Source organism: Peromyscus eremicus, chromosome 23, assembly GCF_949786415.1.
Source record: "Peromyscus eremicus chromosome 23, PerEre_H2_v1, whole genome shotgun sequence".
NCBI classification, from domain to species: Eukaryota; Metazoa; Chordata; class Mammalia; order Rodentia; family Cricetidae; genus Peromyscus; species Peromyscus eremicus.
The window spans coordinates 7,458,827-7,481,662 of NC_081438.1; the positions used below are offsets into that span (position 1 = coordinate 7,458,827).

The 22,836-nt window shown below is 51.0% G+C and overlaps 2 protein-coding genes across 3 annotated transcripts in view; one reads left to right on the forward strand and one right to left on the reverse strand.

Moving 5' to 3' along the window:
- Nucleotides 1–8,633, forward strand: part of Wsb2 (WD repeat and SOCS box containing 2) — a 22,917-nt gene extending 14,284 nt beyond the window's left edge. For both annotated transcript variants that reach the window (XM_059248813.1, XM_059248812.1), the window contains 5 exons: nucleotides 2,897–2,997; nucleotides 4,529–4,701; nucleotides 5,263–5,373; nucleotides 5,478–5,585; nucleotides 6,322–8,633. In XM_059248813.1, the coding sequence (XP_059104796.1) occupies nucleotides 2,897–2,997; nucleotides 4,529–4,701; nucleotides 5,263–5,373; nucleotides 5,478–5,585; nucleotides 6,322–6,484 (656 nt within the window). In that variant the 3' untranslated portion in view covers nucleotides 6,485–8,633. The remainder of the gene's footprint in view (nucleotides 1–2,896; nucleotides 2,998–4,528; nucleotides 4,702–5,262; nucleotides 5,374–5,477; nucleotides 5,586–6,321) is intronic.
- Rfc5 (replication factor C subunit 5) lies at nucleotides 7,436–18,409 on the reverse strand. Its single transcript, XM_059248814.1, has 11 exons — nucleotides 18,336–18,409; nucleotides 17,306–17,370; nucleotides 16,394–16,530; nucleotides 14,998–15,077; nucleotides 13,761–13,834; nucleotides 12,426–12,585; nucleotides 11,810–11,891; nucleotides 11,349–11,478; nucleotides 10,787–10,864; nucleotides 9,849–9,903; nucleotides 7,436–8,962 (listed from the first exon to the last, which is right to left on the reverse strand). Exons 1-11 carry the CDS (start codon nucleotides 18,398–18,400, stop codon nucleotides 8,866–8,868), a joined length of 1,023 nt encoding a protein of 340 aa, XP_059104797.1. The 5' UTR covers nucleotides 18,401–18,409; the 3' UTR covers nucleotides 7,436–8,865.
- Nucleotides 18,410–22,836: the final 4,427 nt, after the last annotated feature.

Genomic DNA, 22,836 nt, shown 5'->3' on the forward strand with positions numbered 1-22,836 from the left:
CACGTGAGTTCCAGGAAAGGCGCAAAGCTACACAGAGAAACCCTGTCTCGAAAAACCAAAAAAAAAAAAAAAAAAAAAAACCTGGTCTGCATCAACATCCTTAGGGGCAACAGCACTTGGGAGTGTCCACATACGCTGTTCTGTGATCAAAGCACAGACCCACGTTCAGAACATCAATATGCAGCCGTCCACGTACCCATGAACACACGCGTGGGTTTGTTGTAACTGACCATAGGTTCTGGGCTGGCAAGATGGCTCCATGGTGAATGGACTTGCTCCCAAGCATGAACCCACATGGTAGGAAACATGGCGCTGGAGGCGGCCCCAGAAGAGGCAAGTGACCCCACATGGAAGGGTCAGTACTAAGCTGTACTGGCTGTCCTGCTTCCCATTCTGGAGCATTTCTCCTACCTTCTTGGAAATGAGAATGGTACCACTAATCCCAGCACTCTGGAGGCAGAGGCAGGGGGATCTTTGTGAGATCCAGGCCAGCCTGGTCTACAGAGCAAGTTCCAGGACAGCCAGGGCTACACAGAGAAACCCTGTCTTAAAAACCAAAGCAAAATGAAAAAAAAAAAAAAAAGAGAGAGAGAATGATAATTAGTGCCTCAGTTTGGGCTTCTCAGTACATACTAGAGCAGCGGTTCTCAGCCTGCTTAATGTGCGACCCTGTAGTACAGTCCTCAGGGCGTGGTGACCCCCAACCGTAACATTGTTTTCAGTGCTACTTTGTAATAGTAGTTTTGCTACTGTTATGAGTCATAACGCAAACATCTGTGTTTTCCTGGATTCACAGGAATTAGGCGACCCCAAAGGGGTTGAGAACCACTATACTGCAGCCTGGAGGTTTTATCAGCAAGTGTCTGCTGCTTCTCTGTTCTGAAGCTGGGAGTCTAAGGCCAAGGTGCAGCAGATGGCTGATGACAGCGAGCTCCGTCCAGCCCAGAGCTGGCCCTTGCACAAGACAGAAGGGACGGAAAAGCTCGAGGCTAGCTTGCCTTCATAAAGCACTAACCCCCCTCAGGACCAATTTAATTTTCCAAAGACCCCATTCCAAGTGCCACCACCTTGGCGTTATGTGTGTGACCTATGAGTGTTGAGGGTCCCCACAGTCTGTAGCAGCTGGTAGCTAAACAGTGACAGAGGTGTTTGGAGTGTCCTCATCCACACCACCCACTCTCTAAGAGATCCCTAGTGACGTCTGTCTGGGACTGGAGCTTGAAAAGAAGCAGTCTAAAATGGGCCTGCCAGTGAGGAGGACTTCTGGAAGTCGAGGCCCCCTGAGTTAGGCACAAGCTCTACAGCTGAGCTACCCACCAACCTCAGCCCTGCTACTTTTCTTTCTGAGACAGGGTCTTTCTATGTCGTCCTGACTGTCCTGGAACTCTGCTTGGACCAAGCTGGCCTTGAACTTGCTGACCTGCCTGTCTCTGCCCTCCAAGTGCTAGAATTAAAGGCTTACACCACTCTGCCCAGCTCGGCCACATTTTTCATGCTGTATGTCTAGAGCTTTCTCACCATGTGGCTTAGCCTAGGTTGGCCCTGGACTTGCTTGGAGATTGTGTTTTCTCCTCCCAAGTGCTGAGATTAGAGGTTTGAGTACACCTGATGGGAAAGTTAGAGGGGGCTCAGTAAATCCCTTGCTGGTGGAGGGAATGGACCAGGTGACAGTGACTGAGAGCAGGTGGGATAAAGTGGGTTGTTGGGAGTGCTTTTCTTTTTTGTTTTTAAAGTTTATTGGATATGTATTTAATGTTTGGCCTATATGGATGTATGCATACCATGCAAGTGTTTGCTACTCACAGAGGTCAGGAGGTGTCAGATCCCTTGGAGCTAGACTTAAGGATGGTTGTGAGCTGCCATGCAGGTGCTGGGAACCAAGCCTGGTTCCTCTGTAAGCGTAACAAGTGCTCTGACCACTGAGCCACCTCTTCAGTCCCAAGTAGGGCTTTTCTAAGGAGAAGAGGGACAAACTGTGTTACCAGGTGCCAGACATTGTCCTACTAACCTGACTTGCCATAGTACATTCAGTTATGACAGCTAGGTTGCTATAGAAGAAACCAGTTGAGTTTCACAAGTTAGTCATTTATGTTTCTTGCTTGGCTTTTTATGTCCCCATTGTTACCTCTCTTCCCTCTTCTATGTCTTCCACACTTCCCTTACAATTGGTAACCCAGGATATCAACATCCATACTATGTCTGTACCTGAGAACACACTCCTGAACACACACACACACACACACACACACACACACACACACACGTTGGGTCTTGAGGTCTTTTCACAGTCTTATTCCTCATTTTTTCTCCTATATATTACAATTTTCATTAAGCAATACCCGACATGGGAAAGTCTGTTTCTGTTCCTCCTGGACGGACGGACAGACAGACGGGCTAGGTATACTCCCCATTGACTCACTCCTTCTCATGTGAGCCGGCCTTGAGAAATCACAGCGTCTGACCATACTGTCATATGTGCACAGTACGGTGGCACTCAGAACCAGGCTGGCTGATCTCAAGAGTGCGTGCCTCCAGTGATTGCACCCTTCTGTGCGTGCTTGAACAGGGGTCCCTGGGGAACTGTGAGAGGCAGTCAAGCCTGGACAGGTGCTTGGTTCCTGAAAAGAGTGTCCTCTGTGCTGTGCACCTTTGTCCTGCTTGTCTGTAGATTAGAGGAAGCTGCAGGGCAGGAGAAGCTCCCTTGGCTTCTGGCTGCTGCGTTCACCGACAGCAGGTGTTTACTTTTTTCTTTGGTTTCTAAGTGTTTAAATTAATGCCAGGTCTTGTCACAGTTGTCCTGATCTAGAATGTGGGTTTGGGCTCTAGCTGAGAGCTAGCTGGTTGCACTGGGTCTCTTAGGTTCTGAGGGCTGATTCGTCCTGTTCTTCTCGGGCAGGTAAGCAGATCCAGGTGTTGTCTGGCCACCTGCAGTGGGTTTACTGCTGTTCCATCTCCCCCGACTGCAGCATGCTGTGCTCGGCCGCTGGTGAGAAGTCGGTAAGCATCCAGTGTGTGCGTGTACACAGGATGCGTGTGCCCGAGCTAGTCCACAGTATATCTGCTGGTGTATAAGTGTGCACAGCATGTGTGCCCCCAGCAGGTGTGAGTGTGCACAGTATGTATGTACCTGAGCAAGAGTGCATCTGCCAGTGAGTGTGCTCAGCATGTGTGTGCCAGGGCCAGTCCATCTGTCAGTGTGTGAGTGTACGTACGCAGCATGTATGTGCCCGAGCCTCACACAACTCTCTGGAGGCTGTCACTTGAACATGACCAGGGAGAGGAGGATTTGGAAATGAGTACTTCATCTCTGGGGGTGGTTCCTTTTCCAGAGTGGCCAAGTGCAGTATTTCCCGACTTTTTTCCTTTGGAGCCCAGGATTTTAAAATCTACAGCCAACATCCAGACCCCAGTTTCCCCTGAATTGGAATCTCTCCAGTCTGACTCCATGTGATTAGGATTTACAGTTCAGATCCTGAGAGCAGCAGCCCTGGTCTGTTGTTTTGAAGGTACTGGAGCCCAGGGGCAGTCTGGAGAGGTCGTTTCTGTTCCCTTGTGCGACTTCACTGACCTCAGATGTGATGTGATGGGACAGTTTAGAAGGGGTCACTGTTTGGCATAGCTCAGGAACTTGATCATACAAGGTTTGGAATGAGCAAAAATGAAGCATTTTCCTTTCCTTTTCTTTTGGAGACAGGGTCTTAGGTAACCCAGGCTGGCCTCAAACTCATTATGTAGCTGAAGATGACCCTGAACTGATCCTCCAACCTGCACCATCAGGCCCCTTTTATGCAGTGCTGGGATGGGACTCAGGGCTTGGGGAGGTGTTAGGCAGGCTCTCTACTGAGCTACATCACCAGCCTCAAGAGTTATTAAGACAAAAATGAACAATGGAAACCTTGTTTTATGATTCTCAGCAAGGTTTAAAGTTATGAGCTAGGCCAGATGCAGTCATGGGCCAGATGTCCTGCATGTGCGGTTTTTCCACACAGGGTTTCTCTTCTTAGCTCTGGCTGTCTTGGAACTCACTTTGTAGACCAGGCTGGCTTTGAACTCCCAGAGATCCACCTGCCTCTGCCTCCCAAGTGCTGGGATTAAAGGCCTGTGCCACCACTCCCCAGCTTCCTAAGGTTCTTAAGCAAGGTAAACGTTAAATGTCTGGGAGGGGTGCTGCTGCTGCTTGGTCTGTGGGGCCCACTCCTCATATCCAGTCCTATGCGTGGCTTCAGCTGGAACAAGCTACTGATGCAGAGGTCTCCTGCAGGCTTGCTACCCTGTCCTAAGCAGGGATCAGAAAGCCACGTGAATGTTGAGTAGGCAGCCTTCTGTAGTCTAGCCTGGCCTGTGCTCTCCTAAAATGTATTGCACGTTTTACGTGCTTAAACCTGCATGATGGGTCCTAGGAGGTCTGCACAAAAGGAGAAAAGTCTACTTCCCCTGGCTGAAGGGCAGGGTTGGGATTTCTGTGGTTGCTCTGGTGTCTGAGCACCTTGCTTCTGCCCCTCACCAGATCCTTTCGGTCCTGTTGCAGGTCTTTCTGTGGAGCATGCGGTCCTACACACTCATCCGGAAGCTAGAAGGCCACCAGAGCAGTGTTGTCTCCTGTGACTTCTCTCCTGACTCTGCCTTGCTCGTCACAGCTTCTTACGACACCAGCGTGATTATGTGGGACCCCTACACTGGCGAGAGGCTGAGGTCACTTCAGTAAGGACCTTGTGGGGTTAGACGCATTCCCTCGGAGTCTGGGACGGGGAGCGACAGCTTGCGTGGAAGAGCGCAGCTGTCTCAGTGCTTGGTGGTGGTGAGCTCTCGAGTCTCCTGGTGCAGAATGTGAAACCACAGTGACTGTTTCCACCTGTTAACTGTAGTACCAGGTTCAGAGTGACTCTCATCAGAACTGTCACCTCCAGTATGAATTGCCCTGTCCCCACAAGCTTGCTCTACTTTTTCCTTAGTTTCTGTTGTTTCCAAAGCAAATGATAGTAGTCCTATAATTATCACAGATCAGTCTAAAAAAGACTTTGCGCTTTCACTGTGGCACTAAAGTGGGGGCTGACCTACTTTGCATAAGGGAATTAGCACAAGTGTTGGTAACCCTTCTGACACCTGCAGACACGTGGAGCTTTCGCTGGGCCTTGTTTTCCAGTCTGCAGATGCTGTGGTTTTACACTAGGAGCACAGGCCAGAGCATTCGGTGCACTGCCTGCAGGTGAGGATTCTGGGGAAGGGGACCATCATTCCAGACCTGCTGCTTTTCCTTTGTAGTCACACCCAGCTGGAACCTGCCATGGACGACAGTGATGTCCACATGAGCTCGCTGCGGTCTGTGTGCTTCTCCCCTGAAGGCTTGTACCTCGCGACAGTGGCAGATGACAGGTACGGAGGGGATGCATGCGACCCTTAGAGCTGGTACTTGCAATAGCAGGCATTTCCTTGCTGGCCTCCAGCTCAGCGCGCATGTGACTTCTCTCCCCATGCAGGCTCCTCAGGATCTGGGCTCTGGAACTGAAGGCTCCAGTTGCCTTTGCTCCTATGACCAATGGTCTCTGCTGCACATTCTTCCCACACGGTGGAGTTATAGCCACAGGGTATGTATCTGTGCTGAACAGATGGGCAGCAGTGTCTCCTGCCTATACCATGAAATTTTAAGGGAAGAAAGTATCTAGAATAGTCTTGCCTAAGAAAATCTAAGGTTACATACATTAAAATAGTCTATCCTGCCATTGTGTCGTTTGTAGATGTTAGTAACTGACCTAAATGCTGCGAAAGACTTGTTTATGGTTCATAGTACCCTGAACGGTCAATTCCACAAGCAGGCCCAAGATTAGGTGATGTGGAATTTATATGGAAATCACGGCCGAGGCTACCTTACAGATGACATCTTGGTAGACAGTGGTAGTGGCACTGTCTGTTGTGTGAGCCCAGGGCCTTCTGCTAGGCAAGCACTCTACTCTATCCTCAGCCTCCTCCTTTCCTTTTGAGTATGTAGAAGGGCTGTGCTGAAGAGATGGCTCTTGCCATCAAAGGCTTTTCTTGTTGTTGTTTTCAGACAGTCTTGCTATATTGCCCAGGGCAGCCTGGAATACCTAGATTCAGGCTCTTGTCCTGCTTTAATCTTACATAGCAGTTGGGACCGTAGGCATGGGTCACATCCTGGGTTCTAACAATCCTATCGGTCATTATTTAGCAATTACAGCCCTTTCCAGTCAGGAGTGCACTTCAGCTTCTGGAGTCTCCTGTTTCTGGTCAGACCAGAACCACCACTGTCCATTGTAAGAAAACAACTCTCTAGGGCCTGCTAAGGATTGGTTTCTCTTGTTTCAGGACGAGAGATGGCCATGTCCAGTTCTGGACGGCTCCCCGAGTCCTGTCTTCACTGAAACATTTATGCAGGAAAGCTCTGCGCAGTTTCCTGACAACATACCAAGTCCTAGCACTGCCAATCCCCAAGAAGATGAAAGAGTTCCTCACATACAGGACTTTCTAGTCACACCAGCCATCCTGACTCCTGTCGCAGAAGCAATGCAAGGGACTGGCTAGGATGGAGCCAGCAGATCACACTGGACCCGCTGTGGACCTTTCTCCCCATTGGCATGTGCAAGGAGGTCTGAGTGACCCCACTTCCGTGGTGCCAGCCTTACCTCGTCCTCGTCCATCGTGAGCAGCCTTTGTCTATCTAGTTGTCTTGAAGCCGAGTGCAGTTAGGGTGTTTGGGGAATAAAAGCCAGCAGGCTCCAGAGCCTATCTGGTGGTGGCCGAGTCCACACTCCCTTCACTGGGAGTGCCTGCCATGTAGCACAGTACCTGCTGCCCGTTTCCGGTCAGTGGCTGCATGGTTTGAAGTTCCTCTGCTCTGGTCAGAGGAACATTTGGGTTTGGCACATCTTTCTGGCCAAGACGTTCCCATGGAGCTGTCTGGTTTGTTGCTCAGCTGCAGGTGGACTGGGGCGTGCTCCTCACCAATACACTAGTACTGGCTTATTTCTCTTTAAACAGTGGTATGCATGTGTAGGGAATGACAAACAAGTACATCAGATCATAGGAGGAGGTGCTCCTCAACTGCATGATGGTCAGATGGCCATTTATCAGCATATTTATTTGTGTTTTCTCAGCAGATATTAAGGTACAACTGTGTTTTCTCAGTGGTCTCTAAAAACCCAGAGTTCAGAAGTGGCCCAGTTGTGAAGCCATGTCTTAGTTGTGTGGAGTCATGTTGTCACTGGCTCACGCTGTCATGTACGTGTTTGTCTCTGCTGCTTGACCTCATGGGAATCCCCCTCCAATTCCAACTGCCCTAACAGACAGCCCCTTCCAAGCACTGCTCTTCACCAGCGGCAGCCGCTACCTACTCAAGAGCCTCACTCACACAAAATCTGCCTTAGGGAAGTTAATATATTTTAAATTATTTTAAAAGAAACTCAACACCTTATTCTTTGGCTTTTCTTAATTGATGCTTTATGGAGGCAGTGTTAACATTGTACAGTGTGTGCATAGAGGAGTTTCCTCTATTATTTGAAGAAAAACATTGCAAAATGAGGCTTTCATTGAAGGGAGAAAAGAGAAAGAAAGAAAGAAAAAAAAAAAGCTTGTCTCTGTTCCTTTTTTTCCATTAAGAAAAAGAAAAATCTTTAAAACAAGCATAAAGTGGGGACACTAGTGGGCATTTGAGCCATGCACGTAGTGGAGATACTGCCTCCAGCACTGACCTCTTGGCTGCAGCTTCAAACTCCACTGGAAAACTTGGGGACCACGCTCTCCATTGACAGGAAAACATTCCTCCCTTACACGGCACATGCTTAACTTCAAGGTCCAGCGTGCTGAAAATGTCTCCACCTCAGATGCATCTTCCCCAGCTAATGTGATGAAGAGCAGGTTGGTCGTGGCCCACCGGGTGCTCTCCAGGGTTGGTAGCTATGCACAGCCCCTCACCCTGCCCAAGGGAAGCCTGGTCCTGAGGGAGTGCAGATGCTTCTCTGCAGCTGTACAGAAGCCTGTAGGCAACAGTCTGACAGCCTCCCAGGAGAGTTTATCCTGACACTAGAGACAAGCCTGACAGGAACGCAGGAGCAGGCATGTCCGTCACACTCAACAAGCACCTTATTCCTACCATGGAGGACTGGTGTAAAGGCAGCCCAGCTGCACAGACAGGAGCACCCACAGCATCCCATCCCTCCCCAAGTGGTTTGCACAGCCAGTGGCCAGAAAGGCAGTCTGAAGGCTAACTGTACTAGTACAGTTTCTTTGCTATCGTTACAGTAGAATGTGGAACCTGCTGGGAAGCCTTCTAAGAGACAAAGACCAGTGTTTTGTTTCTGACAGGGTGTATCTCACCGGGCTGGCCTGCAACTGGCTGGTAATTCTGCCTCAGCCTCCTGAGTCCTGAGATTATGGGCAGGGGACCACATTGGGCCACAAACGACCAATTTGAAGTTTTGTAACAGAGTAGTTTTGATCAGAAATCCACTAGCACCAATGTAAAGTAGATACAAAAGTGAAAACATTTAAATTCGGAGATGCAGACCTTGAGTTGGAAGACAACTGAAGCGTGTTCAGTTTGAACATTACACTGTAGACCTAACAGATAAGACAAATTTTGTCATCCCAGCAACTGACTTTAAAGACATACCCCCCCCCCCCCCCAAAAAAAAGATTTATTTTCTCTACCAAAGACAAGCAGTGTGGACTGTTACAGATTAACGTTGCTCTGTAGGTCTCTACTCAAACAGCCACAGAGAGCACTGCCCAAATGCCTGGGGAGACTTCTGTGAGCAGTTTTGTCCAGTGGTCCAGGGCAGTACTTCATGGGTAAGCAAGTCCTCTGTCCTGTCACCGATGGGCCTGAGGTCGGACCAGCAGGACGTGGAGCGTCTAGGCCTCTGAGACGATCAGGTCTCTGGTGACTTGAAATGCAGCAATGAGGGAGCTCAGCTGTATCTTCTCGTTGGTGCCCACGGACAGTCTGTACCTGAAGACACCAACCCCAGGCTGAGTATAAAGTATACCCAGGCCCTGCCTATGACGGGAGAACCTGAGAGCTGATATGGCCTGCCAGGGACGCCCCAGCCGATAAACCACCCCGGACAGCACTCCTTCCTGTCTGTGTCTGCCAACGCTCACTCGGCCACTTGACTGACACTGCTGAGGACAGACTGAACACCTAGCAGCAGCAGCAGCAGCAGCAGCAGCTTCTGAACCCACCCACTTGACCATCTACAGACGGCAGGGTGCGTGTGGTGAGGACTACAAACTGATTCGAGGAACTGTGCTATTGCAGAAGGGGGCTGGAGGGTTGGGGTTGGGCAGGAAAGCAGGACACCGGCAGTTCATCTTGTCACCTTTAAATGCCCTGGCACCGAAAGCAAAATCACTTCCAGTGTAGGGACAGAAAATGACCCAGTTTGTCTACACGAGCCAGTGACAACCTCCTGGAGCTGGTGATACTGACGTTCAGCTGGGGCCCAGTGTGCCGTTCACTTAAGTGACAGCCACCAGTGTTACCAGGGACTAATGACAGTGTTTACTGAGCCGGGCAAAGTGGAAAATGGGCTTGTTTGCTCTCCCTCCACTGTGCTCCTGTATGTCACATGCCTTAGTCAGCAGGGAAGTTGGGCACCCCTAGACGACCTGCACACCCACGCTGAGGACTGAGGTGACCCTCCGCTCAGTGCTTGCCCCGGCACTACTCCCGTGTCCTGCAGGCAGCGCACAGCCTTCCCCACATTCCACTCGGCACTCCCCTGAACTCCAGCACCCATGTCTGGACGGCACACACGCTGAAGCCACACCAGCTGAAACTAAAAAGCTCACAAGAGGAGAGGGACAGCCAGAGAACTGAGTCTGGGAACACTCACTCGATGTCTGCCATCTTGGTCAATAAATGTATCCGAACCGAAGACGGAAAGTCAACTGGGGAAAAACAAAATCAAGAGAGTAAAATGCATCACTTCCACAGACATCACCACACACGGGACTTCTGACAGGGCGGCCATAGTCCGTATCTCCTAGTCCAGGCATCATAAGAACAGACAAGTCAACACTGTCCATGGTGGGTGACGGCTACCCATTAACTAGAAAGCTCATACCGAGTTCTGAGGCCAAATGTAAGCAACAGGTTCCACACGGCACTCGGTATGGTTGCCTGATGGAGCCTTTCCATTTGGAGGACGCTGCTGGGAGAAAGCTTCCAAAAGGCTGTACGGAGGGGTTCGCTGGAGAGCCTCCTCCAAAAGCTGGCATCTGGCTCTCCCTGCCCCCACCCCACGCCAAATGAATTATCTGGGGCGACTCCCAGGTATGGCCCAAGCTGAGACTGATCCCCGAAACAGAAGGCAGGAAGCAGGGAACTTAAAGGCAGATTCCGAAGACTGCTATTTACACAGCCCTCCCGAGGGAGGTGAGCCTGGAAATGTGACTCCTGGGCTGGAGAGCAGCTCAGTGTGCGGTGTGCGCTTCGGATGCCACAGCTCTGGGTGCAGACCCCAAATGAGGTCTGTGGCTATAGCCCAAGGTAGGCCATGTGTTCAGCATGTTAAGACCCTGGTTCAGTCCCTAGTGTGGGGAGCATGTAACAAGAGTGAAAAGTGAAATATGCTACTTTCTGCTCTAAGACGTTCCCTTGAGGAAATAAGGTCCGCCTCTAGGGGTCAGAGGTTAAGAAGGGGTTGGAACAAAGTTTTAACAGCAGTCCAGAACTGCCTGTTTTTGCGCAGCAGTGAAGGCCTCACACCCTTTGTAGCCATCCCAAAGGCATACCTCCTCCCTGCTCCACACCAGGGGCCACCACAGTTACCTCTGTGCACAAACAAGTGAACCTCAGTCAGGATGTCATGCAGAGCCAAGCCCTTGAGAGTCTTCAGCTCCATGATGTCTGGGGAGGAGCAGCTAAGGGGAGGGGGACCATTCCAGAACATGCTTCAGGGAGGCTTCAACCCCAGCCCTTGGTGAGTGACTTCAAAGTAGGCTTTCATCCCAGCAGACAGAGGCCTCCTACTTGGAGCTGCACATAGGCCCAATTCTACCTTGTCCCGTTTTATCTTCCATAAGGCTTTTCTAAAAAGCACAGCTCTGTCTCTTAGAGAGCAGAGCAAACAGCTCCTTAAAAGATCACACTGTTATCTAGTTTTTCATCTCACTGCAAAACAAGGTTAGGAGGTCCATTTTAATGACTGCCTCCTGCACCCAAGGCCTAACTGTGAGCGGAGGAGCCTCTCTAGCCTCTGACAGGCTAGAGCCACTCAGGAAGAGAAGGGTACTCTCCACAGGGACACCGGGGAGGTGCAGGTGCCGGCTGTAGCCTGGGCTCCTGGGCCCCCCTCAGGCCTGAACGTGGCAGCAGGCATCAGAAAGGATACTTCTGTAGGCGGTGGTGAAGTCTTGATTCAGCATCCAGTCCAGAATGTTGGCAATGTCTGTCTTGAGGGGATGCCCGGTGCAGGTGTAGACAGTCTCTTCTGTCACCTTCCCAAAGGCCATATTGGTACTCTGCAGACAGGAGGACCCAGGTGGCTGTCAGCAGCTGTCTGCTAGTGACACGACCCAGGCCAAGGAACCCTGTCCTCTGCCCACTGGAAGGGCTGCCCTCCGCTCCGAATGCTGCTGCTCGCTGTGGAGTAGCAGCATTCTCCCCCAGCTCCTCTTCAGCAGCTCTGAGTCTTCCCATCAGAACACACAGGCAGGAAGCTGGTGCACGACGTGGTGCGTCTCACTGGTTCTAGGCTTCTGAATGAATGTACGGACAGGCTGTCTGTCTGTCTGTCTGTCTTGTAAAGCTATTTCAAAGCAGTGGTTTAACATGCCTGGAGCGGGATCGTACCTGCAGAATGTTCAAAGCCCTTCGCATATCCCCACTGGATAGAGTGACAAGGGCCTTCATTCCGTCTTCACTTATATCAACACTAAAAGGAAACAGGCAAAGGAGTTAATCGGAGTCCCCCCCGCCCCCCAAAAAACAGCACAAACATCATCAACCATGGGGAACAAGATGGCCTCGAATGATTAGGGCTTTAAAAGAAGAAAAACATCAGAACGGAGGTGACAGCTACCACAATGCTTAGGGACACATGTCCCATGAGTAGCCATGCCCCTGTGGACCAAGGCCCTAAGGAAGTGGCTGCCGTGAGCGACTTTCTCGGGAAGAAAGGCCGCAGCCCTGCATCTGACTGCACAAAATGGATGTCTCAGAACTTCTCCTCTCTGGCAGCATCTACGAAAAGGGACTCGGCAATAGTCAGTTCCCATGACAGAGGGGACAGCTTTCAGGAATGCAGGGGGCAGTCAGGAAAAATCAAAAGGGCTTGTGAGGTAGAATGTCCAGAGCTCACAGAAAATGACAGCAGCCAGCGGTCCCCAAGGCAGACAGGCCCTCTGCCCAACCCCCATGCCGCTCAACCCCCAAGACCCACCCCTCCCTTCTTGTAAAGCAAACTCACTTCTCCTCTTCTACTACATGCTCCAGGCGAGGGACCATGAGTTCAGGCGTCAGAGGGCCAAATCGGAACCTTGTGCACCTTGACTGCAAGGCAGGGATGATCTTGGACAGATAGTTACAGATGAGACAAAACCTGGTGTTTTCTGTGAACTTCTCAATCACTAGGAGGGAAACCAAACCCCTCACATGAGAGCCCACCCTGACTGTGCAAAGGGTCCTGGGAAGGTTCACCGACGGTAAGAGCAAGAAGCTAGAGCAGAAAGCTAGCCGCCTGCAGGGGCAGCGGGTGGTCCAGGGTACAGAGCAACAGGTCCAGCTCAACTACCTTCCTGGGTGGATCTAACTCTGTAGCCCACGCTGGCCTCAAACTCCAGGTGATCCACCTGCTTCAGCCTCTGGAGTGCTGGGATTACTGGCATGAGTCGCCACACCCAGCTTGCCACTATACTTTCAAAGGTAATAAACATGAGTGCACAAGATGCGCTTTCTTATCATCTGCCACAATCCTAGCTAGCACTCTTGCCGTCTCCTCAAGATCTGAGCCCCGTCTGTCCGTGAGCCCCCATCCCTTTGTATAAGGTGCTGTCTGACAGGCTACCAAGGCCCGCCTTCTCCAGGCAGGGGGATGGCTCTGTGCACACTTCCCTGCAGCCCATGCCTGAAAGTCTGGGAGCAACAGCCAGCACTGAGAGATGCACAGGACACCAGTGTCACTCTGCAGGGACCCAGTGTCCCCACACAGATCTGCCCACACTGACAGTCACTTGGCAGAACAAGATGCTGAAGGAAGGATGCCAACATGCTGGGACCAGAAGAAAGTCTGTCTGTGCCTCCTTCTCTACCACAGATGCTGCCATTCCTTCCTTCCCTCCCAGGTCTCCTCTCCCACAGGCTCCCGAAGCTGCTCTCCACGAACAGCACGTTCCCTGGGAGTGTCAGTGGGATGCTCACAAAAGGGTCTTTAACAGGTGCAGCACCAGCCCCATTCCACAGGAAAATGGGGCTCACTCCGCACTATGGCCACTCCTACATACATTCAGAGTCTTGCCTGGTGTCTGTTTCTGTTTTTTTTCCCCCCCAGTGTGAGGGTCTGCCAGTGGATTAGGAAATGAAGCCTTATTCCCACTGAATGAGACAGACTCCCCATCTGGACCGGAAGCCAGCAGTGGAGGGGGATGAGATGACAGACCCCAGCCATATTCGGGTGCTGAAGGGACCCGGCCACAGGGCAGTAGGACTAAGAGGTGCCTCCCCATGGGAAGATAATCTCACACCCAGAATTCCTGGCCTTCAGTACACTCCTTGGCCAACATGACGGATGGGCAGCAAGTCTTACCTCGTCTCAAGGCATTCTGGGCATCTTGAGTCATGGCATCGGCTTCATCCAGGATCACAAGCTTAAACCCTTTCCTAGAAGAACAAACACATGCTGAGGTTTCCTCCACTCACACCCACACCCAGGCTGAGCCCACACCTTCACACCCACCCCCAGGCTGAGCTCACACCTTCACACCCAAACCCAGGCAGCCTACACCTTCACACACACCCCCAGGCTGAGCTCACACCTTCACACCCAAACCCAGGCAGCCTACACCTTCACACACACCCCCAGGCTGAGCTCACACCTTCACACACACCCCCAGACTGAGCTCACACCTTCACACACACCCCCAGGCTGAGCTCACACCTTCACACCCAAACCCAGGCCTAGCCTACATCTTCACACCCACACCCAGGCTGAGCTCACACCTTCACACCCACACTAAGGCCAGCCTACATCTTCACACCCACACTAAGGCCAGCCTACATCTTCATACCCACTCAGGCCAGCCTACATCTTCACACCCACAATAAAGCCAGCCTACATCTTCAGACCCGGGTACCTCAAGTCCATCTTGTCTGAGAAAAGACCCAAGGAAGGCTGACACCCTATTCACACCTGCCTGTCATGCCTTCAACCCATAGCCAGAAGTGAAGGCTGATCTGGGTCCTGTATTGTTTTTCTTCATTATTCAGTATTCTTTTACCGGCTGCTTGCTTGTGGGGCTGGGGCTGGAACCCAGGGCTGTGAGTAGGCAGGCCAAGCAGCTCCACACACACCCAAGCCCATTTATCACATTGTGTGTGTGCATACACACACCCTCTCCAAGTGCCGTAACAGAAACATGGAGCTCTTTTTCTCTCTTTTCACCCTGTGGGTCCCTGGGATCGAACTTGGGTCGTCAGGCTTGGTGGCAAGTACCTTAACCCACTGAGCCATCTCAGCGCCCCCTTCCTTTCCTCATTCCGACCACCATGCCAGTCATCCTTCCTGATCTCAGTGATCTCTGTTTAAGTTCAGACCGGCTCGTCCATCCAGCTAACATGGACACTTCGATCCCGAGGGTCGCTGCTGGTGTAGGCTCAGGCAGTCCCCTACCCTAGCACTGCACATCCCTCGGACCATCCTTGACTTGTCTGCTCACTTCTGACCAAGTCATTCCTCCTTCCCTTTAGCACTGACCAAATAGTGAGGCTAGGTCCCGACGTCACGCACTAAGACCTCTAGGGAGAGAAACAGATATAATTCTTACTTGAAGATGGTCCTTGTGCTGGCAAAGCTGAGGATGGGCCCCCGGACGATGTCTATTCCTCGGTCATCGGAAGCATTCAGCTACACTCGGGAGAGAGGCCGCAGTGAAAATCACACCCTGTGCCGGTGGCTATAAAGTCCTGGCTGCAAAGTGTCTTTTCAGCGCTCTAGGAGTGCCGGCTGGTTCCCTAGGTCTAAGGACAGCTGAGACACGACCATTAAAAATGAATTCCCTATATCCAGCCTCACGAAACCATCACATAACATCCTGAACGGCACCTGACCCTTCCTTCTCCCGCCCCTCAAGGACCATCCATAGAAACTGAAGAAATACACACAGGGCCTGGAGACCTGAACCAGCACCTCTGCCCTGAGAAAACGATGCTCATTCTAGTCCTCTCTCACCACCTGGAGGCTGTCAGGATTTGAATAAGCTAGAGCAAGAACACTGAACAGCAAGGGGCCGAGCCTCATGTCTACGGCATAAGTCAAATGCTTTTCTTTGGAGTGAGGGCCTTCTGTCCTCAAGTTGGTCTTGAACTCACACAGCCTGAGATGACCGTGAGCATCTGACCCTCCCGCTTCCACTTCCTGAGTGCCGGGACGAAAGGTGTGCATCTGTTTATTCCATGCTAAGGATCAAAGCCAGGACTTCGTGGATGGTAGGTGAAGACTCTACCGAATGAGCTACATCCCTCCCTAGGTCCTCAAATGCTTGTCTTTCAGACAACATTTAGATTCCTGGAACCTAAGGGTATTAAGATTATCAGCCAAGGTCCCAACATCCACAGACGGTGTATCTCAGTGCAGTAACCTGAGAAGATCCAGATGAAGAAACAGCCGTTTTAAAGGTGTTTGAGTCCAAAGCGGTGGTTCTCAACCTGTGGGTCACGACCCCTTTGGAGGGGCATCTAATGGACCCGTTCATAGGTGTCGCCTAAGACCACTGGATAACACAAATATTTACGATTCATAACTAGCAAAATTACAGTCATGAGTAGCAATGAAAATAATGCTATGGTTGGGGGGGTCACCACAACATGAGGATCTGGATTAAAGGGTAGCAGCGTTAGGAAGGTTGAGAACCACTGGTTTACAGAAGCTACAGGGCTATGCAGTACTCACTATCACCCCTAAATCTGAAGGGGATCAACAAGAGCTGTGGGAGGTAGAGCAGGCTGTAGGGAGGGCGCGACCTCTGAGTTGGGCTCTTGAAGGAAGTGGAGGCTGTCCAAAGTTAACACCCTGTGGGTCCAAACAGCATCCCCATTTGACACCTCCCATCTCCCACTTCCGCTATAGCCGGCCAGGACCCAGAAGGCCAGGGAGTTAAAGAGAGCTAGTGGAACTATGAGTCTGGAGGTCTGAGCTACTTGTAGAGTGCATGTCCCATTCACCTCCAAGACCATGGAGCCGAACTCTTTATCTTTGTACAGCTGCTTGGCACAGGCCAGGATGGTGGATGTCTTTCCTGTCCCCGGAGGGCCATAGAGAAGCAGGTGTGGCAGACGGTCTTCACTGATGAACTTCTGAACTGCGGCGGGAGGAAGGAGACACGTCAGTCCCCGGGACCCTCCTCCCGTTCACTCAAGCTAGAGTTGTGCTAGCTGTCCTCCGTCCCTCAGTGTCCCAGCCAGAGGCAGAGGCGGGGAGGTTCCGTCCTGAGGTCTCCTCATGGTTTGACTGTCTTCCACGGACTTACCCTACCTATCGTGGGAGGGTCTAGAAAATGGGGCGAGGAATTGGAAAGACGGTTCAGCAGTAAAGGGAGAGCTTGCTGCTCTTACAGAGGACCTGGGTTTGGTTCCCAGCACCTACACTGTGGCTCACAATTGCCTATAATGACACTTCCAGAGGATCCGATGCCCTCTGGCCTCTGGAGGCACCAGGCACACATGGTGCAGAGACATGTATGTGTAAACAAAACACCTAAACAATAAATAAAACAATAAAATATCTTTAAAAATGTGTCCTTAGCTGGGCGGTGCTGGCGCATGCCTTTAATCCCAGCACTTGGGAGGCAGAGGCAAGTGGATCTCTGTGAGTTTGAGGCTAGCCTGGTCTACAGATTGAGTTCCAGGAAAGGTGCAAAGCTACACAGAGAAACCCTGTCTTGAAAAAACCAAAAAATATAAAAAAAATAAAAATTTTGTCCTTGTAGGTATTTTGGCGCACTTATGGAAAAGGAACCAAAAACATCCTATAAAGTCCAGTTGATCCTTTACCCTGTCACCCAGCAGACACAGCATCACCACCAAATGTATCCAAGCCGCCCCAAAATGACCACAGCAACAGACACGGATACTCACTGGTACTCAGAATGTCCTGATGAGAAATGAGATCGGCCAGGGTCTGTGGCCGGTACTTTTCAACCCTGAAATAGGATTCAGCACGAGTTAGTGTATACAAATAATGCAAGCCGTTTTCTGTCACATGCAAAGAAGCCCCTTCACATCTCACTACAACCAGGGGTGAGATCTGTCCCCCAGGGGACATCTGTCAGGCTGTAATAAGTGGGCGGAGGGTGTTAGTGGCATCTGGTGAGTAGGAGTCAGGAGGTGACTGAACACCCTACAGTGAGCAGGACAGTTGCCCCACCCCCACAGCGGGTCCCCAAGTCAACAGCACTGAGCCTGAACAACTTGGATAGGAACTCATACTCAAATCCTCACAAGCAAGTTATGATTTGGCTGGGCCATGAGTTCGAGAAGCCGGACCCAAAAGGCCACAGTCTGTGACTCCATCCCTGTGACTTTAACATGTGGCCCAAGGCAGTTCTTCCTCCCCAGGCTTGGACCAGGAGAGTCAAAACAACTGCCGGGCTTGCTTTTAAAACCTCGCCAGCTGCTGTAGGACCGTTCAGAATTCAAGCCCTGGGGCCCGAGATGGCTCAGCAAGTAAAGGCACTGAGGACCGGGGTTCGATCCCGGGGTTTCCACGTCGGTGGAAGGAAAGAACCAGGTCCTGAAAGTTGTCCACTGACCTCCACACGGGTGCGCTGCCACACTCCCCCCTCCCCCGCAAATACATAAAAGGTAACACGAGAGGAGAAAAAGCAAGCAAGCGCTGAATTCGGACACCCGAGTTCGAATCCAAGTCTACCCACTCCCCCGCGTCCCTGGGCCTTGCTAAAGGAAGCCATCGATCTCTCAGGGTCATCAAGGCGCACGGAGGATGCTCGAGGCACCCGAGGACCGCTAAGGTGCGCTCAGGCCTCGGGAGCGGGATGGTTAGTGCGGACGCGGGACGGCGGGAGGGCGAACGGCTGCAGGCAACGAGGCCGGGGGTCTGCGAGCCGGGAGCGGGCAGGGCGGGAAGCAGGATGCGGGCCGCTCCTACCAGGGCAGGTTCCGGGCGCGGGCCGCCGCGGACCGCTGCTGCTGCGGAGCCTCCGCCGCCGCCATGAGTGACAGCTGCCGCCGGCCGGTCGCACTCGGAGTCCGCGCGCAATCCAACCCTCGCGAGGCTTCGCCTCCCGCTTCCGGCTTCCTCCCGCCCTCCGGCCCGCCCCCTCCCGGTTGCTAAGGGCGCTGGTTGCCCGGCAACCCGAGGCGCGGCCCGCTACCCCCGCTGCAGCGGCGCAGGAGGTGCCGGGTTACCGCGCGCTGCAGTCCGGGGCCGCCGCAGGGCCTCGCCAAGGCCGGATCCTGCCAGCCAAGGGCAAGCCGGGGGTGTGGGCAGTGCGCCCTGGGTTCCAAAACCAGCAACACACAAACACGCGGGCGCGTACACACACCACACACGCATGTACGGACATATACACACAAAAACACACAGTTACATGTACAAGTATACATCCACTCATACATATACACAACAGTCACATAATATACACTGACACACATAAACACATTTGCACTCACACATACGTACAGACATACACACAGAAATACAATTACACATACACACATACATCCACGCATACATATATTTCCACATTCATATTCATGTACACTCGCACACACATACACTCACACATACAGAAACACATACACACTTAGGCATATATACATACACACAAATAGTTACGTTTCTACATTCATATTCATGTACACTCACACACACATAACACATACACTCACACATACAGAAACACACACACTTAGACATATAAACATACACACAGTATATACACATACACACATGCATACACATTCACATACATATACACTCACACATACACGTAAACACACACATAAAGACATCTGTGTGTTTATATATATAATGTACATACATATATACATATACATTTTCCCCCAACATCAAGAGAATTCCAGGCCAATTTTATTTTAATCTTTAAACGTTATTTTAAGCCAGGCAGGGGTGGCGCAAGCCTTTAATCTCAGCACTTTGGAGGCAGAGGCAGGAGGATCTCTGAGTTCAAGGTCTACAGAGTGAGCTCCGGAACAGCCAGAGCTACATAGTGAGACCCTGTCTTGAAAAGAAAAAAAAAAAAAAAACTAAATTAAATTAACTTTAAATGATCAATTTGTGTGTGTGTGCTACGTGGTCGCAGGCCCCTTTCTCCCCTGAGCCATCTCAACAGCTCGACTTTCACTTTTCTGGCTGCTCTGGATTTTCTATAAGGGATGTGTATAACACCCGCAATAAGGCCTTTATTATTATTTGTTGGCTTGCTTTCATTTTAAGACAGGGTCTCACTTTGCAGCCTCAACTGACCTGGGGTTCACTATGTGGATTAGAACTCCCCACCTCCAGCCTCCCAACTCCTGGGAAATAAAACCTTTGAAGGCACTGGGCACACCTGAGGCTGTGGGGGGAACAATGTTGGGAGGGAGACATTATCCACTGTCACCTGCTGGGGGAAGAGAGAGAACACAGGTGGCAGCTGTTCCTGCAGCCTAACCCCTGGGGGGTGTGGCTCAGTTGTCAGCGCTCATGCGCTCTGGCCTGCACAGAGCTCTAGGCTTGGTTCCCAGCACCACAGAAACCAGGCACGGTATTGTGTGCCTGTAATGCCAAGTCTGTGGGGTGCAGACAGGAGCATCGGAATTGCGGGTTCATCCTTGGCTACCTATCCAGTTCATGGCCAGCCTGGTGGTGTGTGTAGCTGCCCTGGGAGCCAAGCAACCACCATCTTGGGGAGTTCAGCTGTGTCCACTTACAAAAGAATTACACCTGCTGGACTTTTGGGCCGTTTGCTTCCCCTGATGGAGGATTTCACCTGAGTATACAGCGTTCCCTCGCAACTTACTGTAAACAAGGCTGCTTTGATTGCACGTGGACGTTGGAGGGCGTTGGAGGGCGAGATATATATATATATATATGCTAAAGAAGACTGGGAAATGGGGAAACCCTTTCTGGTGCAGTCTCTGGAGGAGGGAGCACCCACACCCCTGTAAGTAAGTCTCCCCTATGCTCTCTAAGGGAGCCCCCAAAATGAATTGGTTCCTAGGAGTGAGCTTTGTCAGTAGAGTCATACCTCGGTTTGCCACGGGAACCTTAGGAGGCGAGATAGACATGGCTTATGTCTTCCCGGGAAGGAATTTTATCAGCACCAGGTTACTCGAGACCCGGTTCCCAACACACCACAGAAGAAGGGGGTCAGATGGGGCTCCAGGGATGACAGAGCCCCGACTTTTCACTTCCTCCTTAGGTCAAGAACACTGGTTCTTCAGATCCTTAGCTGCTTGGCTCAGGGAAGCTTGCAATGATACCTTCTCTCTAGCAAGCACAAGGCCAGTGTGTGCTACAGTAGTATCTACTCGGAGATGGCTGTGAGGGGCTAGACACCCTGACATAGCTAGAGCTTTGGGGACTGTGCCAGACGCCCCTCCCTTCTACCAACTCTCTGCCCATCTTGTTCTCATTTCATTTTTTTTTTCATGTCAAACAAAACTTCAAAGGTTGGTATGATGGTTTGAATGAGACATGGCCCCCATAGGCTCATCTATTTGAATACTTTGTTGTGTTGGTGGAATTGTTTGGGAAGGATTAGAAGGTGTGGCTGGCTTAGTTACTTTTCCTTTGCTGTGAAGAGACACTATGATCAAGGGAACTTACATAAGAAAGCATTTTTCTTCTTTCTTCCTTTCTTTTTTTTTTTGTTTTGTTTTGTTTTGTTTTTCGAGACAGGGTTTCTCTGTGTAGCCCTGGCTGTCCTGAAACTCACTCTGTAGACAGGCTAGCCTAGAACTCACACAGATTCGCCTGCTTCTGCCTCCCGAGTGCTGGGATTAAAGGTGTGTACCACCATGCCCGGCATAAGAAAGCATTTAACTGGGGACCTGTTTACAGTTTCACAGGGTGACTCCACTATATCTCAGGGAGCAGGGCAGCAGGCAGGCAGACATGGCCATGATATTGGAGAAGTAGCTGAGAGCTTGCATCTTGAGACAAAAACCATGAGTGGGGGGGGGGGAGAGAGAGAGAGAGACAGAGACAGACAGAGACAGAGAGAGAGAGAGGAGAGAGAGAGAGAGAGAGAGAGAGAGAGAGAGAGAGAGAGAGAGAGAGAGAGAGAGAGAGAGAGAGCGCACAAGCTAACTGGGAATGGTGTGGGGTTTTGCAACCTGAAAGCTCACCTCCAATGACACACCTCCTCCAACAGAGCCACACCCCTTAATCCTTCCCAAAACATGCTCCAGCACCATGCCTGACATCTGCCTGCCTGCTGCCACACTCCCTACACGATGATCATGAACTCTAACCCTCTGAGACGGTGAGCTCCCAATAAACTCTTCAGTCTATAAGTTGTCTTAGCCATGGTGTCTCTCGCAGCCATAGAAAAGTAACGAAGACAGTTGGCAGTGACGCGCCATCATGGGTATATCGTTGTGCCACCGTGCTTAAATTCAGACTGCTAGTAACCCTTTGCATGGTAGTGTCTGCTCCTTGAGCTGGAGGAGTCAGACAAGACTGGAACAAATTCTTAGGGTTAGAAAGATTTCTCAGTCAGTAAAGCGCTTGCTGTGTAAGTGTGAGGACCTGAGTGTGTTCCCCAGACCCACGTAAAAAGGCAGGAGTGGTGGTGGTTGTGGTGGTGGTGTGTGTGTGTGTGTAATCCTTTTCTTTTTTTTTTTTTAAGAAACTTTTGAGTGGATTTTTGTGTGTGTGTAATCCTAATGACGAGAAGACAAAGGCAAGAAAATAACCAGCCTAAGCTAATGGACAGGCAGTCCAAGACCCCGTCTCTAAACACAAGGTGGATGATTCCTGAGGAATGACACCCACGCTAACCTCTGGTCTCCACACACATGTGCACCCACACATATGTATGCACCTGCACCCAAATGAATACACACACACACACACACACACACACACACACACAATTTCTTTTTTTTTTTTTGTTTGTTTGTTTGTTGTTTTTTTTTGTTTTTTTTTTTTTTTTTTTTTTTTTTGGTTTTTGTTTTGTTTTTTTTTTTTTTTGGTTTTTCGAGACAGGGTTTCTCTGTGTAGCTTTGCGCCTCTCCTGGAACTCACTTGGTAGCCCAGGCTGGCCTCGAACTCACAGAGATCCGCCTGGCTCTGCCTCCCGAGTGCTGGGATTAAAGGCGTGCGCCACCACCGCCCGGCACACACACACAATTTCTAATAAAAGTTCAAGTACATGTCTGCAGCAATTTTGGACTAGAACATCATGATTACCTCTGGTCAGGTTGTTCTGCAAACCCTAAGCAGATAAAAGCATTAGAATCATGTCTGTGTTTACCTGACTCTAGGAATGCACCTGTCTCTGACTTCTCTTAAGATAAACCAGGAAGCCAGGAGGTGGTGGTGGTGGTGGTGGTGGTGGTGGTGGTGGTGGCGGCGGCGGCGGCGGCGGCGGCAGCAGCAGCAGCAGCAGCAGTGGTGGCAGTGGTGCACGCCTTTGATC

Excerpts from the sequence above, each read along its gene's own strand:
- Rfc5 (XM_059248814.1), bottom strand. The coding sequence starts at position 18,400 with ATGGCGGCGGCGGAGGCTCCGCAGCAGCAGCGGTCCGCGGCGGCCCGC. Across the intron at positions 16,531-17,305 it reads TCAGGACATTCTGAGTACCA|TTCAGAAGTTCATCAGTGAA; the intron begins GTGAGTATCCGT and ends CTCCCGCCGCAG. Across the intron at positions 15,078-16,393 it reads TCGGCTCCATGGTCTTGGAG|CTGAATGCTTCCGATGACCG; the intron begins GTGAATGGGACA and ends TCCCGAGTGTAG.